This window comes from Protomyctophum parallelum (assembly GCF_964188405.1).
Source record: "Protomyctophum parallelum genome assembly, chromosome: 4".
NCBI lineage: Eukaryota > Metazoa > Chordata > Actinopteri > Myctophiformes > Myctophidae > Protomyctophum > Protomyctophum parallelum.
Genome location: NC_139700.1, coordinates 19,740,512 through 19,768,463, shown reverse-complemented (window position 1 = coordinate 19,768,463; position 27,952 = coordinate 19,740,512). Strand labels below are relative to the sequence as shown.

At 42.8% G+C, this 27,952-nt stretch overlaps 1 protein-coding gene across 2 annotated transcripts in view; it reads left to right on the top strand.

Annotated features, from left to right (window-relative positions):
- sema4ba (sema domain, immunoglobulin domain (Ig), transmembrane domain (TM) and short cytoplasmic domain, (semaphorin) 4Ba) overlaps positions 1–25,888 on the top strand; it is a 59,459-nt gene extending 33,571 nt beyond the window's left edge. For both annotated transcript variants that reach the window (XM_083763034.1, XM_083763033.1), the window contains 13 exons: positions 9,735–9,895; positions 10,279–10,341; positions 11,838–11,936; positions 13,000–13,111; positions 13,368–13,484; positions 13,750–13,907; positions 18,280–18,461; positions 19,510–19,660; positions 20,049–20,259; positions 20,371–20,486; positions 20,853–21,010; positions 21,236–21,327; positions 21,445–25,888. In XM_083763034.1, the coding sequence (XP_083619160.1) occupies positions 9,735–9,895; positions 10,279–10,341; positions 11,838–11,936; positions 13,000–13,111; positions 13,368–13,484; positions 13,750–13,907; positions 18,280–18,461; positions 19,510–19,660; positions 20,049–20,259; positions 20,371–20,486; positions 20,853–21,010; positions 21,236–21,327; positions 21,445–22,214 (2,390 nt within the window). In that variant the 3' untranslated portion in view covers positions 22,215–25,888. The remainder of the gene's footprint in view (positions 1–9,734; positions 9,896–10,278; positions 10,342–11,837; positions 11,937–12,999; positions 13,112–13,367; positions 13,485–13,749; positions 13,908–18,279; positions 18,462–19,509; positions 19,661–20,048; positions 20,260–20,370; positions 20,487–20,852; positions 21,011–21,235; positions 21,328–21,444) is intronic.
- Positions 25,889–27,952: the final 2,064 nt, after the last annotated feature.

Below are 27,952 nucleotides of genomic sequence, written 5' to 3'. Positions count from 1 at the left end.
CTTGTTTATGGCAATAACTACCCACTTCTTATTTTGTGTCAAAACGTGGAGAAAACTGTTAACTCTCAACCTTGTTAATAATTGACCATATGTCGGCCTTTTTGCTTCTTACATAAGGTTTGGGACATTCTGTCAGCCTCCAGTCTCTAGAACGGTGTCCCTACTCGGTGTCCCAAAATAACTTAATTGCTTCTCTTTGTTTGCCATTGACTTGGTGGGCCTCAATAATAAGAGTTTCCCAGTGAGACTCTGAGTGACAAACTGCTGCGAAGTGCTGTAGCTAGCACAATTGAACATACTGTAGGCCTTCGAGAGTTGGTGGGGGGCCCCGACACGGCGAGGATAAACCAGCTATGATATGTTGCATCTCTCTGGTTTTATCCCTGCTGCCCACTTGGCTGCCCTCTCATTGACACCCCTACTGTATGGCTCCAGCAGACACTACCCACTCTTACACTCTACTGTACTGCTACTACAGCAGACACTACCCACTCTGACACTCTACTGTACTGCTACTACAGCAGACACTACCCACTCTTACACTCTACTGTACTGCTACTACAGCAGACACTACCCACTCTGACACTCTACTGTACTGCTACTACAGCAGACACTACCCACTCTTACACTCTACTGTACTGCTACTACAGCAGACACTACCCACTCTTACACTCTACTGTACTGCTACTACAGCAGACACTACCCACTCTTACACTCTACTGTACTGCTACTACAGCAGACACTACCCACTCTACACTCTACTGTACTGCTACTACAGCAGACACTACCCACTCTTACACTACTGTACTGCTACTACAGCAGACACTACCCACTCTTACACACTACTGTACTGCTACTACAGCAGACACTACCCACTCTTACACACTACTGTACTGCTACTACAGCAGACACTACCCACTCTACACACTACTGTACTGCTACTACAGCAGACACTACCCACTCTACACACTACTGTACTGCTACTACAGCAGACACTACCCACTCTTACACTCTACTGTACTGCTACTACAGCAGACACTACCCACTCTTACACACTACTGTACTGCTACTACAGCAGACACTACCCACTCTTACACTCTACTGTACTGCTACTACAGCAGACACTACCCACTCTTACACTCTACTGTACTGCTACTACAGCAGACACTACCCACTCTACACTCTACTGTACTGCTACTACAGCAGACACTACCCACTCTTACACTCTACTGTACTGCTACTACAGCAGACACTACCCACTCTACACTCTACTGTACTGCTACTACAGCAGACACTACCCACTCTTACACTCTACTGTACTGCTACTACAGCAGACACTACCCACTCTTACACTCTACTGTACTGCTACTACAGCAGACACTACCCACTCTTACACTCTACTGTACTGCTACTACAGCAGACACTACCCACTCTCTCACTCTACTGTACTGCTACTACAGCAGACACTACCCACTCTTACACACTACTGTACTGCTACTATAGCAGACACTACCCACTCTTACACTCTACTGTACTGCTACTACAGCAGACACTACCCACTCTTACACTCTACTGTACTGCTACTACAGCAGACACTACCCACTCTACACTCTACTGTACTGCTACTACAGCAGACACTACCCACTCTTACACTCTACTGTACTGCTACTACAGCAGACACTACCCACTCTACACTCTACTGTACTGCTACTACAGCAGACACTACTCACTCTTACACTCTACTGTACTGCTACTACAGCAGACACTACCCACTCTTACACTCTACTGTACTGCTACTACAGCAGACACTACCCACTCTCTCACTCTACTGTACTGCTACTACAGCAGACACTACCCACTCTTACACTCTACTGTACTGCTACTACAGCAGACACTACCCACTCTTACACACTACTGTACTGCTACTACAGCAGACACTACCCACTCTTACACACTACTGTACTGCTACTATAGCAGACACTACCCACTCTTACACTCTACTGTACTGCTACTACAGCAGACACTACCCACTCTTACACTCTACTGTACTGCTACTACAGCAGACACTACCCACTCTACACTCTACTGTACTGCTACTACAGCAGACACTACCCACTCTTACACTCTACTGTACTGCTACTACAGCAGACACTACCCACTCTACACTCTACTGTACTGCTACTACAGCAGACACTACCCACTCTACACTCTACTGTACTGCTACTACAGCAGACACTACCCACTCTACACTCTACTGTACTGCTACTACAGCAGACACTACCCACTCTACACTCTACTGTACTGCTACTACAGCAGACACTACCCACTCTTACACACTACTGTACTGCTACTACAGCAGACACTACCCACTCTACACTCTACTGTACTGCTACTACAGCAGACACTACCCACTCTTACACTCTACTGTACTGCTACTACAGCAGACACTACCCACTCTTACACACTACTGTACTGCTACTATAGCAGACACTACCCCCTCTTACACTCTACTGTACTGCTACTACAGCAGACACTACCCACTCTTACACACTACTGTACTGCTACTACAGCAGACACTACCCACTCTTACACTCTACTGTACTGCTACTATAGCAGACACTACCCACTCTACACTCTACTGTACTGCTACTACAGCAGACACTACCCACTCTTACACACTACTGTACTGCTACTACAGCAGACACTACCCACTCTAACACTCTACTGTACTGCTACTACAGCAGACACTACTCACTCTTACACTCTACTGTACTGCTACTACAGCAGACACTACCCACTCTTACACTCTACTGTACTGCTACTACAGCAGACACTACCCACTCTTACACTCTACTGTACTGCTACTACAGCAGACACTACTCACTCTTACACTCTACTGTACTGCTACTACAGCAGACACTACTCACTCTTACACTCTACTGTACTGCTACTACAGCAGACACTACCCACTCTTACACTCTACTGTACTGCTACTACAGCAGACACTACCCACTCTTACACTCTACTGTACTGCTACTACAGCAGACACTACCCACTCTTACACTCTACTGTACTGCTACTACAGCAGACACTACCCACTCTTACACTCTACTGTACTGCTACTACAGCAGACACTACCCACTCTACTGTACTGCTACTACAGCAGACACTACCCACTCTTACACTCTACTGTACTGCTACTACAGCAGACACTACCCACTCTTACACTCTCTTAAGTGCTGTCTCAAGCCTGTCGGTTTTCCCTCGTCCGGCTGTAGGCCACAGCATTTTCTGGGGCTTCATTGTCATGGGATAGCCCCGAGGAATCAATGTCAGATGGTCAAACGACAATAGAATTGTGTGTGTGTGTGTGTGTGTGTGTGTGTGTGTGTGTGTGTGTGTGTGTGTGTGTGTGTGTGTGTGTGTGTGTGTGTGTGTGTGTGTGTGTGTGTGTGTGTGTGTGTGTGTGTGTGTGTGTGTGTGTGTGTGTGTGTGTGTGTGTGTGTGTGTGTGTGTGTGTGTGTGTGTGTGTGTGTGTGTGTGTGTGTGTGTGTGTGGTTCAAATGGGATATACACATCCTGGTAATGGTGACCTGACCTGAGGGTAACTGTCTGTACTGTGGGTGACATGCAGCAGTTACCCCATCCTGGACTTTTGTGGTCCCTGGAATATGAATGTCTTATTATGCCTTTTTGCTCATTCATGGCTGAATTGCCTATTTGGGATCAATCTGGTTGAAATGGAGGCCAACAATAAAAAGGTCACATTGTTGTCTATTTCTGCACCATAATGGTGATAATATATTCCACTAATCCTGATTTAGAGCTTATTGGGTAGATTTTGAAGGTGCGTTTTACCAATGGAAATACATAAATTGGCCTCGCTCTGCGCACATTCGTATTATGAAAGGCATATCGGCCCGTGTTGAACGCACTGACCCGTGTTGAACGCACACACATTATGGCTTACCGCGGTCCTGAATATTTTAGCATTGTGGGAGTGTCCATATGTTAATTATTTTCGCTTTGCGCAATTTGCTATTAAGCCCCTTGACCTAAAGACACTCAGCGCATAACGATTAGACGTGGGTCTGACCACCTCATAAACGCAAAAAGCACTGTTTGATTTGACACTTGAGCGGCTCTGGGAAGCTGGTAGAGTGTTGCCATGTCTGTTTATTATAAGCGGTTTATTTTTCTGTAAAGTTGCTTTCTGTGTAGTTGTTTTTCTTGTTTCTAAAGTGGTTATTTGGGCTTTTCTCCTAATGTTGTTTAAACCAGTGATCCTCACACAGCACATTCCGATGTCAATGATCCCCAGATGAATGCATTTGCCCAACTAAGGACAGCTAATCCAAAAATTTAATAAAAAGATTACTTTTGAAAATAGCAGATCTATACCAGCTCACAATGCATCACATTCATTCATTAAAACTATGAACTCTGACTGCAGGGGGATATATAATGATCATTATAACAATGTGCAAGAACATATTTAAAAAGAAGGAAGAACTTTATATTTGTGGACAATCAAAATATGTTTTTTTATTTTAATGTGGTGTCATTCAAATTAATCTGGATATGGCAGACTCACTATTTAGAAAATAAAAACATGGCACTTCATTTAAAATAGGTTACAGACCCCTGTTATATGCGCTTATTTTTATAGACCTATTTACTTGTTTCTATGAGACATGGCAGTTTTGCGTCTTTAAAAAAAAAATGTTGAGATTAGAAACGGCCATAATTCTTTCATTTCTCAACCTTAAAAATAAATAAAAACATCTCCATAATCCGTGGGAAATGTGCTTTCATATGCTGTATCACACCCGATTCAAGTCTCCTTCAATAAAATGCTACGAGCGAACTCAGCGAAGACCATACCATCGGGGCCACAGCATTACGCAGCACGCATTCAACTCATTCCTTCGTCGTGACTTGAATGAAATAAAATATAATAAACGTTATTTTACTGGTGTTTTTCAATAGAAACAAATAAAGAGCGTGTGTAGGCTACTGTGTGCAAGTGCAACAGTGCATATACATGCATGCACTAGGCTATATTTCTTCCGTGTCGGGATGGTGATTGAGCTCTTCAAGTTCACAGCCCGTTTGGTCTTTCATAAAAAAACGTTGATATTAGCCTATAAACACTCATGGTTCTCTCATTTCTCAACCGTTTTATTAAATGTAAAAATCTCCATATTCCTTAGGAATCTTGCTTTCATTCGCTGTATGGTACATGGTTCTATCGTTATCGAATTAATTAATTAATTGCCAATTTGCCAATATGCTGCTATCTACTCGCAATTCCATTCCGATCTGAAAGATGGGTCTGTTCTTTTGAGGCATAAAGGTGACAGCATGCAGTGCAATAGGAATAATTAACTCAAATGTGACAAAGGCATGTCATGTCTTCTATGGTGCCAGCCTGAAGAAATGTCATACCACGATCCCCAAAGTGCGCATTCCGTATGTGACATCAGCTGACTGGTAAAGAGAATAGTACGGACATGTTGATTGGGTACGTCTCAAACACGCCTTAAACACACCCATGACTAATTCAAGGCCGTTTTGCGCACTCCGCGGGGTGTCAAAAGCGCTTCTTAACATGCCCAAAATTGCAATATGACATACTACACGCCCCCAGATCATAATACTGTAATTAGATTAGTAATATAGAAGTAAGTAAAATAGAAGTCCTAAATCGACCCCTAAATGTTCACAACTTTCTGTACACAGTGCACACAGGATATCCAATATGTTGAGAGAAGAGATATTGATTGATTTAAATAATACGTTGTTTTGTTACAATATACTATATGCTGATTCTCCCTACAAACACGATGAACATTTTGTAGTGTTTTTTTCCCCCTCTCCAAATTAGTCATTGTCCATTTTTATTGTCCCCACCATGTTTATGTCTGTCACTGCCAAGCCAACTGTTTGGTCTGTCGAGGGTGCAGACAACCACATGTCTCCTCTGATACACATGTGGCCCTATTTAAAAGGCATGGTGCAAGTGCATTTAGGGTGTGTCCAACTCCAATTTGGCCAGTTAAACAGTGCATTACCTGGGCGCAATGCAAGGCGCAAGTTGCAAATGGGTTGTTTTTAATTAAGCTTGGGTGTGTTTTGGACATACAGTAACATTAATTAAACAAATCAGTGTGCCATCTCCCATTACCTTTAAGAACCAGGTGCACCTCGTTCACCAAACATTAACGACATACCCTGGCCTATACAGTACAGTACTTAGCTAACCGGGGTGCCCCAGGGCTATACATTTGGTCCGCTACTTTTTCCCCTACACCAAATGTATTTTCTGTACGTAGGCAAGAAATTGCTGATATACAAGCTTATAGGCTACATCAACTATTTTTAGAGAATGTTTGCTGAAGTTTTGTTGAATGAGAAGTCCAAAATAGGGACACTACGGTTCATGTGGTAAAATTGTGGATTCGGCAAGTTTGAGGACAAACAGTATTTCTGCTGAGGAAATGGGTCTGCTTGTGTGCCAAAGTTTCCTTATGAATGGAGTAGTTGACAAGATTCAGACATTATGAAAACCATTCACTTCATATGAAGCAACTTGTTTTTCATATTTGTACATTTTCTGTCTTTTATAACTTTCTGAGGCATGCTTCCTCGATCACATGATGGTGAAACATGCTATTATACATTGTGGTGATATAAAATACTTTACAATAGCCTAGACTTTGAGTGGAACACGATATTGCAGGCAAATAAATCTAAACGGGGAGATGATTAATGTTTGCCTTAAGTTCTGAATGGAAAGATTCATACCGTTTCAAGCCCTCGTGGATCTCTTTAATGATACACAATTACTGGCCCTATTGTTTTCCTGCGTCAGCCACGGTTGCTGAGTACGTCGGTGGTGATCTGACTCCTGAGAGTAATTGTGTAGATATCCTCCCCTCACAAACCCCCTGAAAGCCTTTGTTTTGGTTCAAGCTCTGGCCTTTGTCTCTGTCTGTGTAAATCACCGTTACATTTGCCCGGGGCACCGAAGGAGGAGAAAAGCCTGACTTATACTTTGGTGCATGCGGGTGTCGCAAACAGCAAGTACAAGCTTTACAAGCTCTTCAAGCTCACATCGTTTCGCACCGTGAACTTGTAGATCTGCTATTAATCAGCGCACAACAACACCCGTTCGCAACTAAGTATAAATCAAGCGAAAGAGCACAGCCATGATGTAGCACTCGATTCATCCTTTAATCACAGAGACGGAGAAATTAAGGCCCCAGTGGGTCGTTGCTACAGTATGTAGAGGAGAGTCTCTTGTGGTTTTGCAGACAGATTTAACCATAATAAGGCCCCCTGTTGCTGTGGCGATGTGCTGCTATTAGCGTGTTGTTTTCCCAAGGGGGAGGAAGTCTCTGAGCCTCCTGCATGTCCTCTGTGAGGCCGGGTTACATTAGGTCACATGGTTCTGCACTGCAGGTAGGTATAATAGAAAGGTAGAATCTAATTACGGTCTCAGATTGATTCCTTGCTCTGTAGTTTATTCTTCACCAGGCCCAGTTCTTCACCCTCTTCAAAGACAAATCCTAAGTGTTCATTTAACTCTGAGTGCATAAATGATCAGGCCTCCCATTAGCCACTATTCTAGTGGCTCATAGGAATAGACTATGTGACTACCGGAGAGACGGGTGACAGCCGGAATGTAGACGGCACCCGGGTGAGCACTATATGGGTTAGCGCCCCAGCCTGTGTCCTCCGTGAGGAGGAAGCCCAACAAACCTCAGTGAGGCCTTTAGGAGGGCCATTATAATCCACCACTCCTGAATGAAGTGCCTGGTGCTGGGAGTCTGGTGCAAGTGCAACGCACAGGTCCTGGGCCTGGTGAGAGCAGGAGTGGACCTGGTGAGACGTAGGAGGGGCCCGGACAGGAGCCAACCCACAGAGCCTAGTCCTTCAGAATCTGGTTCTCCCAGTCCCGGCAGAGTAGTTCCGGAGCAACGGATTGTGTGGCCTTGCTCATTCCCTGATGGACTGATCGAGGGTAGCTACTGGGACGTGAGTCGGATTTGATCAACCCCGGCTGGGTCCCCTGAATGAGGGGTATGATGTTGGTAGACCCGAAACCCTGTTGACCTCAGGATACATCACTGAGGATACGTCCCAGGTGTATCCATGCGATGTATTTTTAGTTATAGTTATATATATATATATACTGTATATATATATACGGTACCTTTATCAGAAGAATAAAACCCCTTGAGTCCTTGTGTAGGACTACCCTGCTTTTCTTTTGGCTCTTTTTGACTACAATAAAGTAGTGAACTGTGCCGTGAATTTCACGGGTTCTGTTTCCCCCCCCCCTCCATATGCTATAGTTTGGTTTCAGATAAGGTTCTCAAAACCTAATTTGGGCCCTGCTCAGTGTTCAGGAGGTAGTACTAAGCCTGAGTTGTGGACACCCGAAAATATACGTTCCATATGTTTAAAAAACTATGAAAATAGCTGATGTACAAGCTACAACATGTAGCAATGTAACGTGTTACGAGCTGTACATCTGCTGTCTTCACCTTTTTATTCAATTGAAATGTAGGTCGGACCTACTGTATACACACATCAACAATGTCTCCTATGCTAAAAGTAAAAAGGTCGAACCCACGCATTGTTAAAGAAATCTTTATTTCAAATAGGTTATAGTACGTTTGTGGATGATCTTCAAATTAATTTGACCTAAAGAAGATCCACACCGGATCAAATGTTGTCTAACTCCAAATAAAGACTTTTGTTACCATTGTTTGTTCTACCTGTCTACCTTTTTAACGCTATAATGGAAAGGTAAACAACCACAACAACAACAACAACAAAAAACTAGAACTAGAAACTAAAGGAATGGATGGTTCTGGGATCACATTGTAGTCGATTTGTTATACTAGTATGACCTTTAGTTTCAGATGCTCAGGCCAGGCCCACATGGAAGGACTCTAGGCCAGCTTTTTTCATGTCAAGGACCCCCCTTTCCCCCGAACCCATGATGGGGGTGGTCAAACCCCACTTTGAACACCACTGCTCTATGTTAGGTGACTCGTGAGCTTTAAGGCAATCATGAAGTGAGACTGGATGTTTTGACAGCGGGCTTTAGGAAGCAGTGAGAGGCTCTGAAGTGTGTCAGTGTGTTGAGAGGACAGACATCCTTTTAGGGAGAGACTGCTTGCTTCCTCCACTTCCCTCTCTCTGTGTTGAACGGAAGCGCGGTGATGAAAGACGTCTGACTGGACACACACACACACACACACACACACACACACACACACACACGCATGACACACACCGGAGAGAGGGAATCAAGGTTGGCATAAAAAAAATCTAATGCTAGTCGATATAGTTGTCATAGGAACGAGAAAACGGGCCTAAAGGAACCTGGTTGATAATGACACACTGCGTTGGTGTCTCGATTAGCAAAGAACATCTGTGTCCCTGCTGAACAGTTACATTTGTGACCCCACACACACACACACACACACACACACACACACACACACGTGTCTGTGTCTCACAGTGACAGTGTCTGTGTGCATGTGTGCGTGCACATGTGCGGAAACTCCCACCCTAAATACACCATGCATCTGTACAGCAGCACCACCACATACTATGAACGCCCAGACACACGTCAAGGAATCTGCATAATTTCCTGAGTTGGCGCCGTTCCACTAATATTGTGTCTCCTCTTGTGTCTGTGCTCTCATCATCTCCAGATGCAAAGGAAAGAACAGCCAAGCATTTCTCGGTCAACGGGGTCTCCAACTTCACCTCCCTCCTCCTCAGTAAAGAAGATAACATGCTGTATGTGGGCGCGAGGGAGGTCCTCTTTGCTCTCAATCTCACCGATATCAGCAGAGCCAAGCTACAGAGACACGTACGTACTGTATATATATCTGCATAGTTCATACATAGCGTCGTTGTCGGGTGGAAACCTTGTATGTCCAACACTGATTTTTCAGGAAATAAATAAAATAAAGTGTGTTCCAATGCAAATATTTATTAATCCCACAGACACACTTAACCACTACAAGCTCACAACACACTGCATCGTGACGAGCTGGTAGATCGGCTATTTTTGCTACTTTTGTATGATAGTATGAATTTACAGAAACAAGTTGAAATATAGAGATACAGGGTTTCCACCCGACAGGGACAATATACATTATATATACCACCCCCACAGGTGCAATGTGAATATGACAAGGCGCAGCACGCAGGTTTATTCTTCTGTGACTCAACGCATTTCCTCTCCTGCAGCTAACATGGAGCACTCCAGAGAGAAAGAGAGACGAGTGCAGCTTCAAAGGCAAAAACTTGCAGGTAAGTGAAGTGCTGCTGGTGTAGAACTCATGTAGCCCAGTTCACTTGGCCCATATATCATGGACAGTGCAGCTACTGTACCTGTTGGCAGGGCCTGAAGGTTATCCTCACGTGTGTGTGTGTGTGTGTGTGTGTGTGTGTGTGTGTGTGTGTGTGTGTGTGTGTGTGTGTGTGTGTGTGTGTGTGTGTGTGTGTGTGTGTGTGTGTGTGTGTGTGTGTGTGTGTGTGTGTGTGTGTGTGTGTGTGTGTGTGTGTGTGTGTGTGCGCTGCTGGATGTCATAGCACTGACATCACAAATGGCTTGCATCATAGACTGGCCTCCAAGTACTGTACTGTACTTTGTGATTATTTCACCCACACAATAATCCAACCCAGGTTCAGTCAGACAACTCAAGGAGGATGTAATATATATTTATTGAATATAAGATAATCAATGCAATATATTTATTATGGTTTGGCGATGTATTGGATCTGCTTTTAGGTACTCAGGTCAAGCGCATCAGTCCCAACCATAGGGACTCTGAATCCCCCGTACCTAAACAGTAGATCCAAAACGACAGGTGGTAGCTGGGGTGGAGGTGGGTGAGCACTTTGTATACAGCAGCACGCAGTATACAAAAAGCAGCAGCAGCAGAATTGAGCGCAGGATGTATGACAGCAGCACGCTGATACAACAGCAGTAGGCAAGCAGAATTGAGCGCAGTTTGTATGACAGCAGCACGCTGATACAACGGCAGTAGGCTAAAGCAAGCAGAGTTGAGCGCAGGTTGTATGACAACAGCACGTTGATACAACAGCAGTGTAAGCAAGCAAGAAGGCAGAGGACTGCAAACCTCTGGTTCAAGTAGCCGGTATGAGAGATTGGGTGAGCGTGTGATTGGCTGAGTGAATCATGTGGATGAGAGCTTGATGCTGCGGTGGCCCAATTAACGGCCGGCGCGCTGACTGAGGTTCCCTGACTGAACTTGCTCTGCGCATGTCTACGACAGGCGCAAATGCTCATCAACACTGGGTATGTACCCCAGCTAGTATAAAATAAACTGTACCATATTACTTGGCCATTTATTTTGCAAGATGTGCTTATAGGAGTATCATCATCAGATGTATGTGTGGTTATTGATTCATATTATAAGTAAGGGGGGCTCATAGGCCTGAGATGTTGATGAGATCAGCCTAATCAGTCAAGTGGACCTCCCAGCCTATTAGGAGAAAATGTATTACAGCCATGTGATTTGGAAATGCACTTAACCACTTCATAGGACGACACGCACCAAATAGCCAATCTATTGGATCAACCTTGTACATCTGCTATCTTTGTTATTTTTGAAAATTATGACCATGCAAAATATATGGATGCCATGTTGAAAGGGGTTAGCGATTGTAGAAGGCAGCCCCTGTTTCATCTGCGTATCTCTGAAGAACATGTGAAGTGGATAAGGATGTTTAGACTCATCATTCATCCTGTTGTTGTTCTCTCTCCCGTGTTTCCAACACAGACGGACTGTTTCAACTACATCAAGATTTTGCTGCACGTGAACAACACTCATCTCTATGTGTGCGGAACGTATGCCTTCAGTCCCATCTGTGCATACATAGTAAGTGTGCATGTGACGCAGCTTTGGCTGACATTGTGTTATTGAATTTGTTTATACGTAAATGTTTTATATACATACAGTATTATATATTTTTTTTATTGTATGTATTCCCTATGTAACCATGCCCCCTGTATACTCAAATGTCACACATTTACAGCAATAGTGGAAATAAGCTCTTTGCCTTTTTTATGTAATTAATTTGACTACAGTGCGCAATCAAATGTTTGTACATATGCTTTAGAGAGAGAGAGAGAGAGAGAGAGAGAGAGAGCTCAGCATTGTCAAGCAAGACGTGCAGCTTGTGTGGATGAATTGAGTTGTTGTGCTGCTCAGATCCTTTTTTTTCCTTCTTCCCAAGGACTTCTATCCAATGTGTCTCCTTGAAGGCTGCATATTTTCCACTTTGGAATATTAACAGCCGCAGTGGACATATACTGTAGTTGTTCCGCTTTGCTTTACTTGGATACGAGACAGACAACACTTAGGGAAACCCATTGTTATCACAGGGGGCTCTGACCCAGAGTTCCAGGTACTTCTGAGCTCTCTTCTTAGCGCACTGGCAGCTGCAGGCTCTGCCCACACAGACAGAACCAGCAGTCTTAAATTTAATCAGTTGGACAATGTGATTTCACAGTGGAAAATGGAGTTAGACAAAACACAGTATAGCGGTTTGCAGTCTTTTCATCACTCTATCAAGGCCTTTTATTATGTCCCATGATAATTGACAAACATACAAGCGTGACCTGAGCTTGAACCATATTACCCAAGATAGCCTGACCACCTCTTCATTTGGGTTGGGATGCTTACAGTAAATGGGCCAAGTGACCAAAGGATTGTGGGCAAGTGTAATGTAAGTTGTGTGTGTGTGTGTGTGTGTGTGTGTGTGTGTGTGTGTGTGTGTGTGTGTGTGTGTGTGTGTGTGTGTGTGTGTGTGTGTGTGTGTGTGTGTGTGTGTGTGTGTGTGTGTGTGTGTGTGTGTGTGTGTGTGTGTGTGTGTGTGTGTGTGTGTGTGTGTGTGTGTGTGTGTGTGTGTGTTCCTTGCGTGTGTGTGCGTGATTTCCAGAACACAACAGACTTCTCTCTCGTGAGGAGCCAGACCGGGGAAATTGTTACAGAGGATGGACGCAGCCGTTGTCCTTTCAACCCGGATTACAAGTCCACTGCCATTATGGCTGGTAGGTCGAACACACCCTATAAGATGTCAGGAATTTACAGACATAAATCCTCTTTTGGGAGCTCTGTGGAAATCTGGTAATGTACAGAAAAACTGGATACAGGAGATTGGCATTAATTCTGGGTTCATGTTTTTCACTGTATACAAACAAACAAACAGAGTTCTGGATCACATTAGCGTGCATGACGCAGACAGAGGCCCATCCTGTGTTGGTAAACAGAGTATGATTAACCCGGGTTCTTCTGTGTTTGTTGCAGACGGAGAACTGTATGCTGGTACGGTCAGTAATTTCCAAGGAAATGAACCCATCATTTACAAGAGCCTCGGTCAAGGAACGGCTCTAAAAACAGAAAACTCGTTGAACTGGCTACAAGGTATTATATGCTCCAAGGTCACATGGCTGCAATTCAGTATGTCTATGTCTTACAGAACTATACAGGCATTGATAGTTTCTCCCAATGCTGTTGAAATAGCTCTTCTGTAATATAATCTCAGAACATTATTTTACTGTGCAGGGCTTGCCCACATGCTGCTATTTGCCAGTTGCATGGAGAATTTTGACGTCACAGGGAATTGGGACTTCCCTGCCGCCCCCTGGGTATGAGTTGATATCTAAAACCATTATGTTTACTCTTTCAGACCCGGCCTTTGTGGGCTCTGCCTACATACAGGAGAGCCTGCCCAAGGGCAACCCAGTGGGTGATGATGATAAGATTTACTTCTTCTTCAGCGAAGCTGGGAAGGAGTTTGATTTCTTTGACAACACCATCGTGTCACGCATTGCTCGCGTGTGCAAGGTGAGCATTAACCTTGGTGGATATACCGTTCAGACTGTTCAGAGTAGACAATTGGTTCTGTTACTCATCTCAGACAAGACATGGTAACTGCCCATCTGCCCATCACCATTCTGTCATAATACAGAGACATTGGTACATTTGTGTGTTTGAGTATAGAGATCGACTACTATACAATCAAATAAATCTGTATACAAGATAATTTCAGATTTCAATACTAAATTAACTGTTTTTGTGGGGGTTGGTAAAGGGGCGAGTCGTCTGGTATTCTCTGCTGTGTGTATATGCATGTGCGTGCGTGAGGTAAATAGAGAAATGACAGACGGAGAGGAGGAGGAGGATGTGTGCGTGTTTATAATCTCACATACTGAAGCATGCGCTGCTGAACAGCTGTATGTGTTTTATTTAGGGTGGTGCAGCACGCAGGATCTCTCATTACAGAAAAACATTCCTCTCGCGTGTTTTCCTCTGGCCAAGCCCTCTTTCTCCACCAAATCTGATCCACTCCACCCTCTGTTCTTATGTTTCACCAAATATTAGCATTCAGACAGGATTCACAAACGGCTCAGGATGACTGCACCACCAGTCCCTTTGCACATAAATGGATTACCACAACATTGAGTATATACAGTTATACTGTAGTGTATACTTATATATTCAGTGCTTTTTGAATTGACTCAGTCATTTAGAAATGTTCTTGGCTGCTGAGTGTTTGTAAATGATCATCAATATCCTGAAGGTCTTGATTAATCCGATTGTCACTGAATGTCACATGTGAGATGTTGACATTGCCTCATCTACCGCAGTCCAAGGAGAGTGACAAACATTCACTGACAGTTGAATGCACCCCCCCCCCCCCCCCCCCCCCCAATTCAATTGCTTTGAATTTCTGAATTGTGTCTGCTGGCTACGCACTGCCTTGTAACATCAAAGACACCTTTCTTCATAGCATTTTTATTTATTTATTTTTTCACTTTACACAGATATGAGGGTATATGAGAAGTTGTCGTATGACTCACTGGGCTTTGCAGCCATAACATAACAAACATATTGAACAATCAATAGAGGGTATGCGTGTGACATCATCATCATACGTGGAAGTTATGCGGGAATGCCTACTGAGTGGCAAAAAAAACATTTTGGCAAGCAACAACAGACAATTGTGACTCGAAATAGTGTGAAAATATACCAGTGAAAATATATAAATGTTTTAACTGGATAAAGTTACCCAGTAGGAGTTTCTGAAGTTATTCCCCTATAATGGCTGAAAAGGAGAACTGATCTTTGAAATGTCCAGTATTTTCCGTATTGACATACACATACACACATATGCACGCACGCACGCACATTTGACTCGCTCACTATTTGCGGCCAGTGTCCGCAGAATGTAGAGAAGTGGCTGGGCTGTCCCCAGGTGTTTCTCCTGACAGTTACCCTGCTGTCAGAAGAAGCAAGGCATCACACACAAACCCCCAGGAAGACGGTGGAGCTCGGCTGTCAATCACAGCCATAATTCAGAGTCAGAAGCAGAGCTCCGTGTGTTGTATACATCTCTGGCTTTTTTTTATTTACACACTGCAGTACACTGATACATTTGATCTAAGGCAGTGATTCTCAACCTGTTTTATGTCAAGACTCCTCAGTTTGATTAGTCCACAGATACCGTTTGATAACCTTTTTTTTTCATCTCTGGGACCCCAATCTCCACTGTAAAATCCTCAGTGTTTATTTTAAACTTAAACCCGATATGGACTTTCCTGTTTTCTGTTATTGTGTTGAAAATAGCCGACCGATAAGCTCACAATTCAGAAAGTTAAAGCAACATTGGTGTCCCTTTAAGTACTGTACATGTGTTTTAGAATATACGTAGAGTGGTTTTTAACACATTAGAAACATATTTGTACTGTAGTAAATATGATTATGCTCATAAAATAATATACACAACATTATGCTTAGCGTGAGTTTTAGCTAAACAAGATGTGGTCCAATAACGGTGTGGCTTTGTGTGGATCACGGACTGCATATTGGATACCTGTGACGTCATCTCTGATGTATCTATGACGTATACTGTATGACTCCATGTCACATACACATTATGAAATTAAAGTTATATTATCATATCATTTTAAAAGAGTACTTCCTTCAAGGTTCAAGGTTCTTTATTATTTGTCTCCTGAGGAAGGAATTTGTCTTAGACAAAGGGCCCTCATGCAAGTGTAGTCCTTATGCCCATGTCGCCGCAGAGCAGCGCCAAAAATACATCTTTCTTGCAACATCAAAGAAAAAGAAAGCAGAAGAAGGAGAAAACAGGCAAAAACACCTTGGGTTGCTGGAAGCGGGCACAAGGAATTTGGTGTTGAGTGATTGGTCCTGTACGTGTTTTGCAAGATTAACCTCAACAGACAGTAAAAATGTAGTGGACAAAACTGGACATAAACAGGTTTGGTACAGAATACTATGGCTCACAAAGGAAAGTGGAAAGTGAGAATCAAAGTGACACTCTGGGTGGAGTATTAAAATGAATACAAAATAGTAGAATAAATAAATTGGCTGTGACATAAAATACAATGACAGTAAAAAGGGATAGAAATTGTAGCGGAAGTCTGATGGCATCACTTAGTTGGAGTTATATAAGGAACAGTGGTATTTTACACAAATCAATTATTATCTTCAGTTCAAGCCTATATTTCTCCATCCTAATCCAGCATTTGACGCATGGTCTTTGCTGCAGCTCTGTTGTTGTTTAGTAGTCAAGTTCCACTTCATTGAGGCTTGCATACAGTGTTTTGGGGCAAACAAACAAAACATATGACGCTCCCATGGAACCTATTCATGTTCCCAGAATTGAGCCCTTACTACCTGCTTTTTCAACAGCCTTTGGGCTGTTCAGTGGATGCCCTCATGGTGTTAATGAGCGGGAGGAATTGGCCATAATTATTCCACAGTACGTTTATATACAGCATGGCACTAAATCGTAAAGTTTTGTTCGGGGCAGAAGGAGCAGGGAATGTATGTTGCTCATTAACTGCTACAGAAAATAATGGTTCAGAAGCTCCGCATCAGTCACGTGTCATTTCTCTTTCCAAGCTACGCTGTCATTTCCTCTGATAAATGCAATACTAAAAGGACTTATTTCTTTTGTGTAGTCTACTCTAGTCTTTCCCTTTGATAAGGCATGTTTTTAAAACTACTTATCAGCTGTTTAGTTCTCTTCAGATCTATGCTTGACAAACATTGGAGTAATTGCTGCCATGGACTGAGTGCAAACAGACGGTAGATACAGTTGATCATCCTCCCTTCTAACCCACCGTCCTTTCTTAAAGAAAACATTTATGGCTGATGTAGGCATAACATTCGGCATCACCTAATGTAACCTTGGGGCCCATAATTCCCAGTGAAATATATAACTAAGTTAAGTGTTTAGCATTCATGGCCCATATGCACTCACTCTCATTGAGGCCCAATGATGTAGTTAGCCCCCAAAGAGTTTCTCATTGGAGGAGCTGCATGTGGGAGAGACTGTGTTCCACAGTCTAGTGGGAAGGCTGGTGCCAAAAGCACCAGAGGTAGTGTCAGTGAAAAAGCATCGTCTAAGAGCATTGCCCTTTTTTCCATTTTCTTTTAAAAGCATTTTCCCTTCCCAGTGCCTGTAATGTTTTGTATACAAGCCAGGTTCCAACCGTGCATATTGTTCCCTTTACCTAGTCTTGTGTTACTGTAAGTGATCTACAGTATAGGCACTGTCTCTTTTGCTCGGTATGGTTTTCCCTTTTGGAGGGTAATATTTTCAATCTAGTCCATTCATACAACTGTACTCGTTAGGCCCACTGGCAGAGCCTGACCAGAGCCTTTTGTGGTGGTTCTGGAGAACTGTGGGTCCGACCGACTCGATACCTGCACTCCCTGTGTGTGTTGAATGTGAGGTCGGTGGGTCAAACGGTTCTCGAGTTACGTGCATTACAACCGTACACACACGTACGCACGCACACACGTGCCGCATTATAAGTTTAAAAAAAAAGTTGTTTCAGTAAAGGCATTTTTGTTTTAGTTTTTTTATTTTATTGTACAACTATGCAATGATTTATATGTTGTGTCCTATAAGTCCATGTGGGCCGGGCACCTCTGGTGCATGAGACATACATATAGTATATCTGTCTGTCTGTCTGTTATGCTGCGTATTGGTATCGGAAAGGAAGAAATGTGACCGGTATTCAGTAGCCTACATCACGCCTCTAGGCGTATGCTGTAGTTTTGCATGGAGATTTCTCAACTGTGACAGTTCCGCTACAGACAGGTGTCAACCTTGTGTGCTTGCACCCTCTGCTGGTTAGATTGAGAGTAGCGCCTTGAAAGAGACATTTTATTTATGTTGCAGGGTGACCAAGGAGGGGAAAGAGTCCTGCAAAAGAAATGGACCACGTTTCTTAAGGCCCAGTTATTGTGCTCTCTTCCTGATGATGGCTTCCCCTTCAACATCATCCAGGACATGTTTGTCTTGACACCGAGCCCTGAAGACTGGAAGCGCACTGTGTTCTACGGAGTGTTCACGTCTCAGTGGTGAGATCTCTGCACTTCTACACTCGTTCTCAAACATTTTCATGTCAACCACCAAAAATATATGAAATTGGCCGTCGACCCCCAACTGAAAATATGTTGTTCCAGGGAGCCCCCAGAACCAAGAATTTGAGTTAAAAACGTTCGCTCTGAAAGAATATATATTCAAAGATTTGCACCACATTTTCAAGATTTTTCAGAAATAGCAGATCTACAAGCTCGTAGCGTGGCACTCGGTGCCGTGCTATGAGCTTGTAGATCATGACATTTAATTTGTGATGCACGATATAATCGGATTGTGCCATATCGGCTATAAAAATTGGTATCGGAAGGGTCTCAAAATAATCCAGATTATTTAATAGTTTTTCACCAGCAAAAAAATAAAATAAATGAAAAATGTAAAGATTCATCAATGAGTTCAATATAAATCAAAGGTGTCTACTGTCTAGTACAGTGGTTCCCAAACTGGTGCGTGCACCCCTTGTGGTGAGCGAGCACCTTCTAGGGGGTGCGCGACATGAAAAGTCTAATGGTGGTCCTATGGTTTTATTTTAAATATATTAGCATATTATGCCAATTATGTAATGCAGAATATAGCCTGCTGCATATATGCCATATTCAGGTATGTGGATAAAAAGGAAATGTATGTCTCTATATAGCTTATACAATTTATATTTCCATGTGGGGGGGCATCAGCTAAGTCGGGAGGTAACAGGGGGTGCATCAGTTCGCTGGCTGTCTGGCAGGCAGGCAGGCAGGCAGCTAAACACAAATCTCACTTGAATTGGATTGACTTTACAATTCCACCATTAAAAAAGCAGCCCACCCTAGCCCAATGGTAAATCCGAGCCTGGTTGTGATATTGGAAGATAATGGACAAGGCAGAGGGGCATTGTCTCTACCAAGTTGATTTTTGTATTATATTAGAGCACCTCATCACGCATTAACTCACAATATTGTGCCCCGATATCCTGCTAGCCAATCAGGAATTATTATTTTCCATGGCGATTGTATGCAGCCAATGCTAAGACGTTGATTTATGTCTTCAAAGGTATAAAGGGGCGTCAGGTAGCTCTGCGGTGTGTTCCTTCACGATGGACCAGGTGGAGAAGGCTTTCAACGGCCGTTACAGGGAAGTGAACCGGGAGAGCCAGCAGTGGTACACCTACAACCACCCTGTCCCTGAGCCCCGGCCTGGAGCGGTGAGTTACTGTCACACGGTACACCGCCCTCTGCTGGGCAAGCCAGTTACTGCTGGTGACAGTAATGAGACAAATGTAAAGCCTGCCATGTGTGGTGCAAGATTGTGTTTCCGCCTGCTCATCAGCCACGTCCTCGATCTGTGCTCAGCGGCTATCTGTCTCACCGGCCCCCCTTCCCGTAAGACTCTGATTCTTATCGGAGTGTTGCTGCTTTCATTTCCTGGCAGGTTTATCACAGGCCAATCAATCGAAATCCCACAAACATATAACCCATTGATGAGACAGCGGAGATGGGCAGGAGGTTGTAGCCATATACTGTTGCCGTTGGTATTGTTATCCCGTCCGTGAGAATGAATGTGTGAGAATAAAGGGTGTTTTTCCTCCGCAGTGCATCACTAACTCTGCCAGAGAGCAGAACATCCCATCATCGCTTCATATGCCTGACAAGGTGCTGAACTTCGTCAAAGACCACTTCCTGATGGACAGCGTGATACGCAGTCAGCCTCTCCTGCTGAAGCGCAATGTGCGCTACACGCAGATTGCTGTCCACCGCGTCCAGGCCATGCACAAAGCCTACAATGTGCTCTTCATTGGTACAGGTAGGGAACTTAAAGCACCCTCTTGGCCAATTCATCATCATCATTCCTGTGATCACATTTAATTTTTTTGCAGCTCTCAACTCTTTACAAAACATATCTCACCTTTTGTAGATGAAGGGAAGATTCACAAAGCAATCAACGTGAAGGACAAAATGCACATAATTGAGGAGATGGTGCTGTTCCCTGATTCCCAACCAGTGCAACACATTGAGCTGGACTCTGAGAAGGTATGTTACTCTGATCACTTCTGGAAACGTTCTCATAGTGGGAAGTAATAACAAGCCCACTAAATGCCTTTTATTGGCAGCTTAGGGATTCCATGAGCCATGAAGAGCTCACGTTCATTGTAATTACATGCAACGTTCTCTCTGGGGAGCAACAACAAGATGGGCTTTAAACAGCATGTGACACTTTATTGAATGCTGCCCTCTCTGCTCTCAACTAATGGAATTGTAATTGAGGAAAAAGTTAAGTGTAACGTATTGAGATTGAGGCCAATTGCGGTCGTGATGGGATGAAAATAGTAACCCCAATGACTGTATCTGGGCCACCTTTCCTTCCCTCCCCCTTCCCTGGTCGTCTGTCCCCCACAGGGCCAGCTTTATGTTTCCACTTTCTCTGGCCTGGTGGAGGTCCCAGTGGCGAACTGCACAAACTATCAGAGCTGTGGGGAGTGTGTGCTCTCCAGGGACCCGTACTGTGCCTGGACCGGGAGGCAATGTATGGATGTCAGACAGGCTCCACCAGGCAGGTGTGTACATTCTCTGCACAGCACTTTACACACAGGATATTGTACTACAGTGCAGTATGACCGAGCAGAGAGAGTGTCATAAAGCAGTGGTTCTCAAACATTTTAATTTTTTTCTCCACACAATCTTTCATGCTTTTAATAGAAGTATAAAAAAGAGTTGGTTAAACTATTCCTTGTTTTATTGGGAGAACTCCATTGGTCTAATAAAAATGTATGCATTTTCAGTCACTGGCAGCAGGATGTTGATGATGCGGACACATCGGCTATTTGCAACAAGACAGTGCCCAGCCCACGGCTTGCTAAACCCCCACCTACAAGTAAGTCACAAAACGACTGTATGGCTCTACCAGATTCTTCCCATGTGCTGCATTTGAATTGACCTCTTGATTACACATTTATTTCAAGTTTTTGTTTATTCTGTTCTGTGCTTTCAGGAATGTCTTCATGTCAGGTGATAATTATACCCGCCAACACATTTAAAGTGTTGCCTTGCAAGCTGCGCTCCAACTTGGCTGAGAGGAGGTGGGAGTACAGCGAGACTTCGGGCCACTTCCATTACCCCAGCCCTGAGGGGGGCCTGGTTGTCGTGGCTCAGGCCGACAGACAGGACACGTACGAGTGCTGGTCAGTGGAAGAGGGCTTCAGACAACTTTTGGCCAACTACTGCGTGAGGGGCGAGGCCAAACAGGAGAGCACCACCCTGACGGGGCGATCGCGCACACCACAGATCCCACAGGAGGAGCCCATTTTGCCGGGGGAGGCGCGCTCACCGCAGATCAACACCAAGACCTACTGGAACGAGCTCATCGTGGTGTGTGCCCTCCTTGCTTTCTCCCTGGTTGTTTTCTCTTTGTTTGTGGTCTACAGAAACCGGGACCGCATGAAGTCCATGCTCAAGGAGGGGGAGTGTCCAAACATACAGCAGAAGAAGCCCAGGATAGCAGGAAAGCCTGCAGAGAACCTGCCACTAAACGGCAACGCAGTACCAGTATCTGTCCCAGATCATAAGGGCTACCAGACCCTTAATGACAACTATATCTGCAGCACGCCTCCACATGAGTGCTCCTCGCCAGAAAACAGCAAGAGTTTTACAGAGTCAGAGAAAAGGCCTCTGAACTTGAAAGAGAGCCATGTAGAGATCTCTCCCACATGCCCGCGGCCCCGGGTCAGACTGGGCTCAGAGATTAAAGACTCCATTGTGTGAAGACAGCTTTTGATAAACTGTGAACTGTAAAATGTAAACTGAATTGAAAAGAGTGCACTTGCTGAAAAGAAAAACTTAAACGAGGGAATACTGAAAGGCGTCGGACTCTTCACGGAGTGACATTTCATTACACAGATTTTGCACTTTGTCTCTTTGTGTTCCTGACGCTGTGGTCCATGTACATTTCCTGCATTCTTTTAGATGCTCCCCCTTTTTCTCCAGTGCACTAGAAGCACAACTAAAAAAAGAACAGTTCCAGTTTGCCTTCAGATGGTTTTTTGGAAGTGTTTGTATTGTACTCACGGAGGGAATGTAACATACAGTACATATACGTGGAAGTGATGAAGCTCTATTGCCCCACTATGACTCAGTGATGCAAGTGCACAGCGTTACCACTCAGTCCGTCCAAATGATCTACACATTCTACAGGTAACGTGTTGAGAAAAAAAAGTGGGATTTTCTTTTTTTCCACTGAGTTCGGACTCCCCCCCCCCCCCTTCCCCCATGTGCATCATCTTATAAGAGCGTGTTTTTCACTGAGCTATGCACAGTGTGCTGTACTGTAGGTAGGCAAACATTCGCACACACCCAAAGTCAATACTTATTGGCAGGTAAAAAAAAAGAAAAGAAGAAAAAGCATATTTTTATAAACCACTGTGTGCATCCATTCTAGTATCAAATACAAGGTCAGAAAGAAACGGGGACCACTGCCTACGATTACTTTAGTGATTTTTTCTTTTTTTTTGCTCGACTACGCTCTATCACTCCAATCAAAATAAAAATAAATGTGTGCCCAACTGACCACATGTACTTTCTTAGTGTATCGCCACTGTCGGGCAGAACTCTTTTTATTACGTTTCAGGAAATGTGTTCCTGTGTTCCAATGGATATAATGTAGTTATCATTTAGTTCCCAGCTCTTGTTAATACTTTGCATTGGTTAAATATTTATAAAACACGCAGACAGAATTAACCACTTTCGACCTGGCGAGGCATTGGGCAAGGCTTTACAGTATAAGTGAAAAGTTTCAAAATCAATTTAAATTTTTTTTTTCTACTTTTACATGACAGCGTCATAAATTATGATCTAGTATAATCGGGAAAACATACAAATATGAAATATATACAAGGATACAAGGTTTCTGCCCGACTTGGACGATGTCCCATTCTACGTGTTTAGGGTTGAATCAATATTCAACATGCTTTTAGTTCACCAGTGTGATGAATGGAACCCTCCCCACCATTCCAGGTATTACTATGCTGTTCCTCATGAAACAGGCAGACTATGCAAAGCAAATAATGTGAAGAGAGGTGAACAATCCTCACCTTGAGAGACTGTGTGAAGCACAAAGGTGTCAGCGCTGTTCATTACTGAGGATCAGAGACATTATCATGCGCGCGCACACGTGTGCGTGCACACACACCACACACACACACACACACACACACACACGTATGCAAGTGATTTTAGCCATTCTTGTGTTATCAGGCGAAGGAAAATAATGGACATTCTGAAAGCCTGTCATCCAAAATCAGGTGATAAAAGATGAGGGTCCAGACACAAACCTTTTAATGACAGAATAGAGCCATTAGGGCTGAATATATTTTAAAGTAATTTACTCACAAATAAATCTGGATAGGCTATATGAGAGCAAGTATGGTACTGATTATGACACAATACAGACCACTAATATTTTAGGTGTTTATCTCACTACATTAATTCACGTTTGATTCATTTCATTTCATGAATATCTGTAAACAGAGGTATCTGGTTTCAGTGACATTTGACTGGAAAGTAAAATCCTGAGTGCATGTTAGTCTTAAAGTGTAATGATTGACCCTTACGGGAGAGTGCAACCTGGATTTTAATAACTGGGCCTAGATTATTGACCTGATGAGTGACAGAGTGAGTGAGTGAATATAACCAGACTTTTTTTTTAAAGAACCAAAAACCTATTTCTTGATTAAATGGTTTGTAAGTCAACCATTCTCTCTTCTAAATTAGCATAATACGTGCTTTATGATTATGATTAGAACCTGTCCACTATCCATCTACAATTTAAGACAATGGATTTTATCACACGGTCCAACATGTGCTAGCCGATTCACAAGATGTTGTAGTACATAAGGTTTGAAAGCATTTTTATACCAATTGCAATGCAATTAAACTAAAGTCTCATTTCAGATTTGTTAAACATGGTTTGCAAAATAACAATTTCAAACAAAACAAACATGCATTAAGGCATATTGTTTAACTCAGAATGCCTTTGATTTGCACATGAAATTGGAAAGCCTTAGTTCTGAGCAGGTTCTGTATTTGGTGACACGTCTGTAGTTTAGGTAAATTCACAATGCCTTTAAGCAACACATCAAGAGATGTGCCTCTTGGAATACTAATGTTTGTTACAAATAACATATAATAACCAGGTGGTAGCACAGTAGAATCGCATACTATTATATGATGACACAATTGACCTTATTGCAAAACAGCAGTGAGCTAATTTGGGCAGTAAAGTATGTTATTTTTGTGGCTTCAACTTTAGTCAGGGGTAATGTTAATTCTTTATGGTATAGCACACAAGTATAAGCACTGGCTGTATTTATTTGAAAGCACAGTACTGACATACAGTTCCTGTACATGGCAATACATACAGAATCTGTAGAGATATCAAAGACTGGACTACTGTACTTAGTCATACATGGAAATGGAAGTGGCAGTGTTTGATTTGTGAAAACAAATTGGGGGAGGGGAGCATTTTCTTAAGCACTTAAATCTAGCTAGGCCTATATACACTTCTTCGTATGACAAAATAACAAAGATAGACAATATATAAGCTCACAGTGTGTTGCATATCAACACATTGTGAGCTTATAGATGTGCTATTGTAGCTATTATTTTGGGAAGATTTTTTGTTTGACAGATTCTCACAAATTTGCTGAAAATAGGGATGCCAGGGTTAATGGTTAACATGCATTTGGAATTAAATTGTGATACATAGACAGTCTACATTTCCCAAAAGGAAATTAATGCACTGGTATTCTATTCAGTCTGACCAGAAACGGGGATAAAACATTTCCTCTCCGGCAAAATGAATGACCAGAGGGGGGATATCAAAGCAGAGGCGGATCCCCTTTCCTTCCAACAAATCAAACCCTGGGCTCTAGTAGTTTTAAGAACAAAATAGATACAAAGTTACAAACTGTACTTTTTTTGTAAGACTGTTAATAAAACAAATGGCAGCTTTTAGTGATATGGTTGTTGGAACAATAATACATTTGCCAAGTGCAAAACAATAAACATGTAGTGATTTAGTACAATATGTGCGCAGGTCTTCAACATTATTTTATTTTATAGCAAATCTGAACATGTTTATGGTTCATGAAATGCATAAATGGTCAGAATGCCAATTGCTGAGTTGCAGTGTCATCTGTTAAAACCACTATGGTCAAGCCTGCTATCTTTGACACTGCAAGTTGCTCAGACTCTTGTCAACATGTATTATAAGTAAGATCGTTTTTTGTACAGTTGTTTTGAAAATTGAGCTGCCAATGTAAAAAAAAAAAAAGATTGTGAATTGTATTTTTTTGTATCATACATCACTACTGTTTTGTTTTCCTTTTATATTGTATTGTATATAAAAGCACTTTATTTTAATTTTTCAAATAAAGATCAAACGGATACATTTTTATTTGGATGGATCATGATTGGTGAAATCTTGTCAAAGATTTATTATGCTACTTTATCCTTACTCAACTGAGAGCAGGTCGTAAGTGTTACACGGCCTGCAAAATTCTAGTTTACTTTTGAAATCTCATTTGAAGGAATAAAATATTAAAAAAGCACCACCACAGCAATAGGTGAAGTTGAGCTCTCTGTCTCAATAGATCATTATACAGTAGGCCTAGGCCTATAGGTCTACTGTATAATGATCTATTGAGACCAACTCCACCCATGAGTGAGATTTTAATAGGCTATAGCCTGGGTGGAGTTGGTAGCAGTGATAAGCACTGCAGTTTAACATTGTCATGAAGATCTCACATGCACACACCTTAAAGGTAAATAAACTAACAGAGCACTTTATATGCATAGAAATAATGTATTGTGGAAGTGCCGGTTTACAACATGAGTGTATACTTCTGTAGGCTAAAACGACGGTAAAAGACAGATATATAATCAACCTAAAATGGAAGAGAGATATTGATTGAAGGTACATTTCAAGGCAAGCACAACTCAATAAATCACCATAAATCATACACTTCTTTACAGTAGGGTCCAGTACTAGTCTATAAGGTAGGTAGATATATCACAGAAATAATGAAGAAAAGACAGCATGGCGTGACTATCACAAGTAAGCCATGATAAGTAGACCTTATTAGTCAGATGGTAGGGCCAGGGCCTGTACACACCTACTGTACAGGTCACGCCCTCGGTAAACTACGACCAAGTGAGTCAAGAATTCATGCAAGCCAGTTGGCAATTTTTTTGTTGCGTGTCTATTGGCATACTTACGGCAAGACCCGAAATGTAATTTATAATAGCCCATTATAACTCAGTGTCAGTAGGTATACAGGATGATCATGTCATATGTCACATGAATTTGAAATTATTTATGAAACGTTTATAGCCTACATAAGGTGTTGTTTGTTTAGTTATTATTGCAAGATGTCGGTGGCAAAACATTTAATTAAACCAATATGCCTACTAGTTCAGTGCTTGGTTTGGGGTTGAGAATGTATTTATTGTCTCCATAGTTTCCTATATGGAATTGTTTGAAAGGGCAATTGATTTTATTCATTATATAAAAACACAGTGGCACAGAAGAGGCCATTTATATAAAGAATAATGTTTACGGTACGTTTGTGTAATCTTTCGTATTATGGTAGTAGGCCTATTGGCATCTGATGTTTTTAAAGTTCCTCCATACATACATGAGGATATTGGGCACAGACCGAAGAAGGGGAATACATATTGAATTACCGTATTCAAGAAATGTATTTTGTTTGTATTTGTAAATTTGTATTTTGTTAACATATGGAATGTCAGAACAGGTCAGCTCCATATATGGAGATCTAAGGGTGGCAGCGGGGGCATTGTCTTGAGTGTACAGGGTTTGATGAGGTCTGGCCATATATGGAGCGTGTCTTGAGTGTACACTGTACAGGGTTTGATGAGGTCAGATCAACATATGGAATGTAAGAACAGGTCAGCTCCATCCATACAGTATATGGAGATCTAAGGGTGGCAGCGGGGGCAGTGTCTTGAGTGTACAGTTTGATGAGGGCCCAGGTAGGGCCGGGCCTTAATTTTCGGGCATGTTGAGAACTAATAACTTTCGGGGCAGGCCCGTCTAGAGTGTGAATGAACAGGTATCAGTCAAAAGGGAGACATCGAAGAGGAAGGACGGGTGTAAAAGGATCAACATATGGAATGTCAGAACCATGTCTGCTCCATATATGGAGATCTCAGGGTTTGAGGTCAAAGAGTTGCTGGTCGGCTCCATATATGCAGATCTAGGCGTAGCCCGGATACGTTCCCTCAGTCCCTACACTCATTCTGTAGCTCCGACATGATATACAGAATGAGTGTAGGGACCGAGGGCTAATGAGGGCTAATCTAAGTGATGATGCAGTGTATGATCCAGGCTTTTGATGAGGTCAGTGTTGTGATCTTCATATATGGAGACAGCCATATATGGAGCGTGTCACATCACAACAAGGCATGATGGACTGACGGCCATA